Source organism: Besnoitia besnoiti, chromosome VIII (assembly GCF_002563875.1).
Source record: "Besnoitia besnoiti strain Bb-Ger1 chromosome VIII, whole genome shotgun sequence".
NCBI classification, from domain to species: domain Eukaryota; phylum Apicomplexa; class Conoidasida; order Eucoccidiorida; family Sarcocystidae; genus Besnoitia; species Besnoitia besnoiti.
In genome coordinates, this window is record NC_042363.1 from 2339090 (window position 1) to 2348954 (window position 9865).

General features: G+C 60.0%; 1 protein-coding gene across 1 annotated transcript; it reads left to right on the top strand.

Moving 5' to 3' along the window:
* Positions 1 to 2477: 2477 nt before the first annotated feature.
* BESB_084540 (putative protoheme ferro-lyase) lies at positions 2478 to 7663 on the top strand (the record flags this gene model as incomplete). Its single annotated transcript, XM_029366804.1, has 7 exons — positions 2478 to 3030; positions 3409 to 3495; positions 4152 to 5112; positions 5567 to 5843; positions 6122 to 6193; positions 6840 to 6968; positions 7547 to 7663. The coding sequence occupies 7 exons, from the start codon at positions 2478 to 2480 to the stop codon at positions 7661 to 7663; spliced, it is 2196 nt and encodes a 731-aa protein (XP_029217264.1).
* Positions 7664 to 9865: the final 2202 nt, after the last annotated feature.

Here is a 9865-nt window from a genome sequence, read left to right on the forward strand (position 1 = left end):
GCGAGTTCGAAGGAAAGAACGACGCTGTGTGTCGATTTCTGCAACGAACGCGGGCTCCTCGCCCTTCAGAAGCGAGACTGGCCTTTTAGCGCGCAGCTCACAGCCTGAAGCGCCGCACGCCGACCCCCAGGAGGCGTCTGAAGAAGCGGTGCAGAGAGATGTAGATACGCACGATGCAACCGGGGAAGAAGGCGAAAAAGATGAAGGCCTGAAGTGCCCGCCAACCGCGCCAAGTCGCACGTGTTTGCCTTCTGCCGCAACGACGAGGGCAGTCCACTGTACAGTCTGGGCTGCGCGCGAGAGAAGGAAGGCGGGAAGCGGCGGGACGAGAGTAAATACGAAACACAGAGAAAGCCAGAGAGACAAAAGCAGCGGGCGACGCGCCCCACTGCCGCATCGGCAAGAGGGCGATGCCGCAGCGGCACGTGAGGGCAAAGAATTCTCTACCTTCATCGCAGATGAGGAAGCCGCAAATACACACAGCCTCGGAGGTTCGACAACAGCTGCCGAGAAAAAGGCGGAGGACACCTGCTAAAGAGGCAGACGAGAGGCGCACCGACGCAGGAGTGAGAAAGAGGGTTACGAAGGCGCGAACGCGGAGAGGTTTGAAGGTGCAGGGGAAGCAGACCCAGAAGGCTACGACAGCCTGCCCTGTTTCCTCACGGCGTACTTCCAAACGAGCGTGCAGCAGCGGCAAGACGGGCCTCTCTGAGACGCGCCGTCTCCGACATAGTTGGTAGTATCCCTCGTTGGCGGCCCTAGTCCGCGGAATACTGCTGTTCACTGGCTCCGCTATGCGTCGCCCTCCATTTCGCCCAGGACGCAAGTGACAAATAAAGAAAGTGCGGCGGCGCGTGTACTGCACAAGTGTGACTCGGAGGGCTTGCAGCCTGGCTCAACCGCAAAGACGCGCGCTCTCTGGAGCGTCAACAGCGAAGTTTTTGGTTCCCTCGTCACCTCGCAGCGTCCACAGATCTCGCCATACAGGCCCGAAGGCGAGAGCACGAGAGCCTTCCCGCGCTACAGAGAACCGCTGCGTTGACAGACCGGGTGAAACCGGCGAAGACAAGGCACTCCAGAAGGCGACGCTCGCCGTCCTGTCTCCATCGAGACGAACCCGAGAAAAGACACCGCAGCGGCGCCCCAGCGCACAACACCCGCAGGGGTCACGGTGTGCAGCAAATCAAAAAACTCGCCTTGAAAAGAATCCAGCCTCGAACGGAAGAGAATGACCTGCATGGAGAAACACGGCTCGTCGAGAGTTGAGACTCAGAAAGGAAAGCGTACGCAGAACGCGCGCATGCGTACTGGAAATCTGCGCCTGCAAGGCGCATGCAGGATCGCAGGACAGCCCTCTGCGTGTCCTCACGTCGCCAGCCGCGTCGCGCTGCATGTGTGTCAACGACACATCAAAACGGAACTTTCGGGAACGCGCTGCCCGCTGCGGGAGATCCGAAGTGGCGAAAAGGATGCGCCAAGCGCCCAGGGTCCTGATCCGCAACGCCACAATGCGGCCCCCGGTTCGTAGCAAGAAACAGCAGCCCAGCCGCAGAAGCAGACCTCGTTGTCACGGCTCTGCCGTCACCTGTGTACTTGCCACAGCGACGTCCATGACCTGCTGCTGTGTTTGCGGGATTTTAGACAAACGCTTACGCCGAAAGTAGCTGACTTCAGATGTCATCTCGTTCGCTCCTGCGCTGCACGCAAAGCCGGGGCCGTTTGAGCCTGTATCCATGTCAAGATCCGCGCGCTTCTCGAGAGGCGGACAAGGCTGGCTTTTCTGTACATTTGAAGTTAAGTCCGGGCGCCCGGTTCCTGCCTTGCCGCCCTCCGCGGAATTTTCGTCGGTAGTTTTTCCCCTACACGTCATCGCCATGCTGACGAGTTGTATGTAGAGCTGACTCGGTGTACGCGGTGGATCCACACCGACGGACTCGCGCGATGAAGCATTGCTTTTTCTTGCGGTTATTGTCGGACTTGCCGGCGTGACTGAGGCCGGACCCACAGGACCAAGAGGCGCGTTCTCGCCGGACCCCTATATCGCCGGGGGAGCCGCTTCCTAAGGGCACGCGGTCAGGTTCCGCGTGAGCGCCGCCTTTGTTCCGCAGGGTGCGTGAATGGGCGCATGCGTCGTGTCTTCCTGCATTTTGGTTTGCGTTCAAACCGCCACTCTGTCCATGATGCATCGAGGCATCCTTCCTCGTCTCCTGCGTGCGCGAGCGAGAGCGGGCGCACGCAACTGGGCGGGGTCCTGCCTCGGCGCCCGCTGGTCCCCAAACCCGGTCGTCCCTCCTTTTCCTTGGAGGTCTCCGCCATGCGTGCCACGCGCGGATTCACTGGCTGCAGAGAGGAGGCGAAAAAGGGAGACGAGCGGAGCAGGGCCGCCGCGTTCCCTCGGCGAGGCTCAAGGGAGACCGATTGGAGACGACCTGGGCTCGCAGTCGAGGCACTGCGCGCCGCCGCGCCGCGGAGGCAAAATGCCTGGGCGAGTGAGAGGTCTTTCTGTGCACGCCAGACGGTATTTCCATGCTGGAAGATCTTCAGGAGAAGCGCAGCGTACAGATGCCGCAGTCCAAGGAACCGCGGCGACAGTGTGTGGAGACGCCCAAGGAGAGGCGTGGCGGACAGAGGACGGATCTTTCTGCAGCAGTGCGGATGTCCCGGTGCCTCGACCGTCTGGCAGCGAGCGGGGGAAGGGACGTCACACTGAAGGACAAGGGGAAAAGAGCAGCGGATGCCGCGGCTATCGCGAGGACGAAGAAGCTCTGTGGCAACAGGAGGTCAATTCGCTTGGCGCACAAGCTCGCATGCTTCAGTGCGTTTACCACGAAAACAGTCCATTTCTTCGAGGTGAAACGAGGCATCGAAGTCACGCACTCGTGCCCGCGTGGCTTCTGCAGGGAGGCCAGAAGGGGGAGACACAGGAAGGAACAGGGGGAAAGTCAGACGGAGCTGCTGTCTGTGTCGTTCTGGTCAACCTCGGCAGTCCCTCGAAACCGACCTACCGGCATCTCTGGAGATATTTGAACCGTAAGAAAGCAGAAAACGACCCACTCATGGCGAAGGCGCGCGAAACAGCTCCGCGCTGCCCAGGGAAAGCATTCCTTTGCCTTCCAGAGTTCGTTCAGCAGCCGAAATCGACAACGCAGAGTACAGGGAGACACCTGCGCAGAGAGGAGGAACGAACGCATGAGCTGCAGAGAGCGATTTCGGTCTCGATACGTATCCTGTTCCGGATTTCTGAGCCGCCGGCTCGAGGTTGGATTCCTGCATGTCTGCTTTATTCGCCGCGACGGAAAGAGGGTGCGCTGTCCGGGAAGCATGGAAATTAGGGTGCTTTACCAGCGGAGACTGAAGTTTCCAGCGTCTGTGCAGTGTGCTCTTTAACTCTCGTGTCTTCTGCTGCAGAGTTCCTTGGAGACTCGAGGGTCGTCGAGGTGCCCACGGCTCTTTGGTTCCTCATCCGTCACAGCTTCATTCTTCCATTCCGCAGTTGTGCGTACGCATCAAACAGACGCGACCTCTGCCAAGCGAGAACAAAGGCCCCATCTCTCAGCTGCCAGGGTTTCCTTGCTTCTCTAACGGCAGTCTCGACGAGTGACTGGTCTTGGAGGTGTATCCGGACGTCTTACTCTGTCTGACGGAATTGGCGTAGCTTTTATTGTTGGGGGCCGTCGTTTATGTCTTTTGGCCCCGTGTGTGCAGTCGACCCTTCAGTTGGCGTGTGGGTCTTCTCACGGAGTCTACTGCGGTGTGCAATCGTGTGCCCTGGGAAGTGTCGCCTCGGTTCAGGCAAGCAGCGCGCCGCCCCTGTGTGTGCTTTGCAGCGTAGATGCGTGTAGCGTAGATCTATTACAATCTAAAACCTCGATTCCGGCAGGTTTCTTCGGGAGAACTGCGGCACGGGTCCCGTATCGCACCCCGGTGGTCGCTTGACAGTCTACCTGTTTTTGCGACTCTCTGTGCTGAGACCTGCGGAGTGAGCCCGTGGGAGTGGCGGGACTTTTTGGCTCGTATTGGATTTCGCGGCGTTTTCGCCGCGTCGCTGCCGGTGTCGCGTCTCGCGGGTCGCTGGCCTCGGTCGGTCGCTGGCCTCGGTCGGTCGCTGGCCTTCCACCAAAGTCTGTTTCGCGTCGCTGCGTGCTTTGCAGATGCCTCTGCGAAGAAGTATCACTCTATCTGGCACCTGGACCCCGGCGCTTCGCACTTTCCGTCTCTGTGTCACCGCCCTCACTCGCCGCTGCCCGAGCGGCGCCTCCAGGAAGCCGCCTCTGCAGTTGGGAGAGTGCAGCACGCGCACGCACGGCCTCACGCCGCGCCTCAGGCTTCTGCAGCGGCTTGCGGAGCCCACAGCCACGTGGCTACAGGCGAGGCGAAGCCCGCGGCGGCCCGCGCCACAGGCGACCTGCGGCGGGCGACGGGGGGGAAGGCGCGGGGCTCGAGCCGGGAGGCAGGGGAGGAGCCTGGGCGCGAGCTTTCCGCCACGGAGGCCGCCGGTCGCGTTGTTGGTCAGGTCTGGAGAGAGGCGCGCGCGGCTGCGCGGAAAATGCGTGCGCGGGACTTCACAGCGCCAGCCCCGCTTGTGCGCATCACAGAGGCGCTTCGACGCGAAGTCCAGGCGCGGTTCGATCGACTTGCGGACGAACTGCGAGCGGCTCCGCCAAGAAGAGAAGAGGAGCACGGCAGCGCGCCGAGGTCTGGCGGCGGGGCGGACGCGCACAGCGGAGGGGGTTCGCTCCGCGTGGAAGGAGGGGCGGGAAAGGGTCAACTGTCTGCGGCGCGAGTCCCTTGCGGCGGCTCCGGCGTCTGTCCGCCGGCAAGACCCGAGGACACAGCGAGGAGTGCAGGGAGGGCGGCGGACGAGGAGGCAGGGGCACGCCAAGATCTGCATGTAGTCGACGCATGCGGTGCAGACGCCTCGCGGCGCCTGAGGCCCGGCATTCGCGTGCTGATGGGCATGCGGTATGGCGAGCCTTCCCTTCCCTCTGTGCTCCGAGAGGCTCAGCGCGGGGGGTGCCGGAAGCTCTTGATTCTCCCTCTCTATCCTCAAACCGCGAATGCGACGACTTCCTCCGTGTACGACGCCGCTCTCGAAGAAATCATGAAGTGGCGGTGAGTCTCCCCGTGCGCCTTCAGAGAACTCGAGGCAAACGTGCGCGAGCTTTTGCGTAAGCCTGTATGCAGTTTGGCAGGCGCACAGATGTGGCGGCACTTCGCTGGCGCAGGCCGCGCGAGTGCGCCGTAGGCTGCGGGTCGCCGTGTGCGCAGCCGCGAGGGGATTCCAGGCAGAAGGGGGGTGCCTTCTGGCGATGTCTATGGCTCGCCGATGCTAGAGAACGTATTCCGGATTGCATGCCCTGAAGCCGTTCTCTAAGGTGATGCGTAGATGTAGGCATGCAGCTTTCTTTCACCGGTACAGGCACGCGCCTACGGCTACACTCCCCGGTGGAGGGTGTCTGTTGGATGGTGCATCGCTTCTAAAGCTTAGAAAATGTCCCGTGTCGCGTATTGAGGGAGACTTGTAAAGAGTCTGCGCTGCCGCGTCCACGTTTTTTTTTCGTTTCAGGGTCATGCCCGACCTCCGCATTCTCAGCGGCTACGCGGACCACCCCGCGTACATTGGAGCTCTCGCAGCTTCCATTCGGCGCTTCTGGGAAGCGGAGAGGCTCGCCCAGGAGTCGGCGGCCGAGGCGGCTGTAGCGCGCCTCTCCTCCGGAAGGGGAGAGAAACTGATTTTCTCGTTTCACGGCATCCCGATAAGCACGGGAAGGCAAGCAGGAGAGATCTACCAGTGCCTGTGTGCCAAGACCGCGAGACTGGTCGCCGAAGAGTTGCATTTGAAAGTAAGTCAACACGGAGGAGCGGATGAAGGGACGCGCCAGCAACGGCGGGAGGGGACACGCTGCGCCAGGGTAGGACTTTCAAGAGTTTCTAGGGCGTCAAGAGGGTCGAGGCCTCACGTCCTCTTGGCTGGCCGCTTCTTGGGTTGGTGAGAGTCTTCGGCGCGGAGAGAGAAAGCTGCGGAGGCGTTGCGAGACTAGGCGGCGTCTCAGGTCTTTCTCGAGCTCGTGGTTCCGACGAAGAGACGTTGCGTGCCTCTCCGGTGTGTGCTGATTCTCAGCCTGAGGAGTGTGAGGTTGCCTTTCAGTCGCGCTTCGGGCCTGCGGAGTGGACGAAGCCCTACATTGACCGGGTATGCAGGTTTGTTTTTCCTTTCACAGCGCGCACAGTCTAGTGGAGGCGGAGGGGGGGCGTACCACGACTGCTTATGATAGAATGGCTGTGCGTGAACGAGCCCGCGAGTCACTCCGCCCCTTCCAGCGGTTTGCACTCCCGGGATATGCTATGTTGCGCGAGAAAAGCACCGATATGAATGTCTTCCAACATTCAGTTCCGCTTTATGGGCGTCGTGAAAACGTATACCGACGACGTTTGTCGAGGCTTATCTACTCAGAGCTCGACACATGTTTTGGATCGCGAAGGCCTTTGATGTTCGAATCAAAGCTCTACTGATATTAGATCGGGTTCGTCGAGGGACATCCCGAGACCGGAGGGCTGCCAAGCAAACTCGCAGGGGACTCGACGCGGGCGAACTTCACAGCTTTATCCGGCGTGTTTTGTCTCGCATCTCGTGAGGCATTTCACGGCTGCGAGTCGACTTCCGCGGTGGGCGCGGCGGCGCTGCTGTGGTACCCCGTGTAGTGTCTCCGTGTCCCATGAGGCCCTCCGTTCTCCACGTGTAGCCTTCGATGTTGAGGCGAGAGCGAAGTGAAAGCTTCGACTTTCTTCCATAGCTGCAGATGAATGCAAAACCGATGGGTGTGACGCTGTGAGCGCAGCGCCTTGAGGCTCTGGCGGCTGCGGGCGTCCGCGTGGTCGACGTCGTGATGCCTGGCTTCGCGACAGACTGCCTCGAAACGATTGAAGAAATGGGGTGTTTCTACAGCGAGAAATTCCACGCCCTGACGGTAAGCTTTTTTCGGCGCCGGCTCTCTTCTGCGGGGTTGGTCACGGCGCTGGACTCAGCTGCGATCTTCGCGGCTGGTTTCATCCATGGATGGAGCTGCGTCCTTTCTAGTCTAGTTGGAGTGCGCGACCGCATTGGAAGGTGAAGTAGCGTTTCCCTCGCAAGCGTGCGAGTGCGTGTGCGGCGAGGATCCGTTTTCCTCGCCGCATGACTTCGAAGTCAGATCAGTGTACGAACTACAGCGGCAGCTCAGTGGAGTGGCGCTGGCGGAGGGACGCTCTTACGTAGCTTGGCTTCCGGAGGAGTCAAGCAGCATTTGAGCACTCGTTCCACGGGCGATGCATGTCTGCCGGGTGACGCGTGGATGGAAAGCGGGGTTGGATGCTTTTGAGCAAGGCTGTGCACGACTTCTACGTATGAGTTTTGTCGCATGTTTTTTCGATCTTTAGGCAGGTGCTGTCTTTTTCTGCCTGTGAGGCGTTTTGTTATGTTCCTTTCGCTCGCGGTGCGGCGTCGAGTCACGCGCTGAATCCGTTTTATCAGGGCGAAACGCGTGTGGTTTTTCTATGCTCTGCGCAGAAGGGTCGAGGGAGGCTGCGAGTCATTCCCTGTTTGAACGCAAGCGCCGAAGCCAGTTCAGCGATCTTCACTATTGCGAGAGAGCAGATGACTGACTGGCTGAGGCTCATGAAATGACCTCGCCGAAGGCTGCGTCTTCGGGCGGAAAGACGAAGACGACGATGTCAGAACGGCCGCGGAAACGCTGCTTGTTTCCATGCCTCGCGTGCGGCCGCGCTCTTTCGCCTCTCTGTGGTACCTGACACTGCGGAAGAGTGGGCATCGACACATCCACACGCATGTGTAGACGTAGTTTTTCGCATTTGCTCGCACTCAAACCGCCACTCTTTCACCCGAGAAGCGAACCACGTCTCGTGCCGAAGCAGGATGGTCGGAGTCTTCCACGGATGCACATTCAGGGTCTCTCGACAGATTTTTTGCCAGGGCGGGTCCACTGTCAAACGGCACAGCTCCGGCACAAGTGTTTGCAGATGCATGTGCGTTCGCAACTTTATATGAGCTGCTGAAACCAGAACTGACTTCGAAGTGAATTCTTCCAACCAGCGACCGGCACGCGTTGCGGGGATTCTACGTGTTGCGTCCTCGTTTCAAACCGGGGCGCCAGAGAGCCGCCCATGTTGATGTGGCGCTCTCTGGTGCTGAAGACTGGGAATTTCGCTCCGTCTCTCCTCGAGCTCTGCGTGGCCGCAGCCTGCTTTACTTGTGCCTCTCTTTTGGCGGGTTGCCTCGCGAGAAAATGTGGAAGAACTTCTCTACCATACTCGCAAATGGTGCCCGCCGGTAGCAGGGACTGCCTTCACTCTCTTACTGGCATTTCTTCTGTGTTCGCTTCGTCTATCTAAAATGTGAGCGCCCTCTCATCTTCGAGAGGCAGGGTATCGAGCGTGGATACGCCCCAGCAGCGGGTAGATGTCTGCAGGGCTCGTGGCTACTCGCGATGAGACTCGGCTCGCATTGTAGGATACCCACATTCGGGCGAGTTTCGCAGACGTGAGCGTCGCGGGGAGTCATACGCCGTCCTCCGGCATCTGCCAGGCGTAACAGAGTGCAGCGGGTGCAGCACTCCGCGGTAAACTCCCATGTCGCTCGGCCGCGTACAGAGCGTAAGGCGCCCGTTAGCAAAGATCCGCTAGAACTTTGTTTCCGCGGGCGTTCACTCGCTAGAGAAGCCGTTGCTTCAGTGTCAAGTCTAAGAGATTTCCACCGTGCCACAGATACGCACTCCGCAACTGCTGTCCGACCGGGGCGCGGGCAACACTCGGGTCCTCTGTGAAATAACAAATAGGCTCCGGTGCATGCGTCATCTGCGGCGCCAGCGAAATCCATATGTTCTGAGTTTTCTAGACGTCGGCGAAGAGAATATCTAGTCACCAGAAGCTGCCACGGCGACGGTTAGACACCCCGCGCTTGTGTCCTAGCGGGCGCAGCCGCCTCCGGATCTCGTCGATCAAAAGGTACATGTACCCCGCCGCCGACACATGTAGCGCTGCTCTTCGCGGCACATTTTTCCACGTTGGCTTGGAAGCCCACAATACACCGGAGAAGCAGGTCTGCAGACAGGAAGAGCTCGTCGTTTGCGGCCCGCCACGTGTCTGGACCCGAGCGCGGCCGCAGCTTGGAGGGAAACACCCCCCCGGCGTTTTTGGAAAGTTCCCCACAGACGAAAAAGTGGCTCGCGTACTGAAGGTTTGGCGTTTTTCTCGCAAGGCACCCCCTGGAGGCCGCAAGCAAGCGTGTTTTCGAGGCCTTTCAGCAGTGACACTCCATGGGGTTGGCGCGGAGGGGAAAGAGAGGCACCGCTGAGCCGGGGAGTTCAGAGGCCTCTCTCTCTTCGTTATCCCCGCGGCGCGTCCGAGTCTGTGAGCAGGGCTGCGCACGGTTTGACAAACTGCGCCGGCGATTTCTCGGTCGTCTCGGCGTTGTGCGTCATCCACAAGTAGCTTTCGTGTTGCATACGAATTTCCGTCCGGAGGGAACTCCGTTTCGCTGCGTGATGCTCGTTGTTTGCTCGCGCGCTAAATCCTGAGGAGCTTTTCCCCCGCGACGGGTGACTCTGTGTCTTGCGCAGAAGAAAAGGCTCGCGCGCCGGCCTTGCTCGGACGCTGTGGCGCGAGAGAGAGAGGAGTCTTTCGCGGCTACTAGCCCAAGCCAAAGGACCTCTTCAGAGGTTGTTCTTCGCATCTTTATTCGATTCAAGTTTCGTGTTTCCTCCGGGCGGGACCTCTCCTTGCCTGAATCGACGCGTAACGGTATTCCATTCCGTGTCTGCTGTCTTCCGTCCGAGCTAGCTGCGACGACTCCCCTATCGTTTCCGCCAAA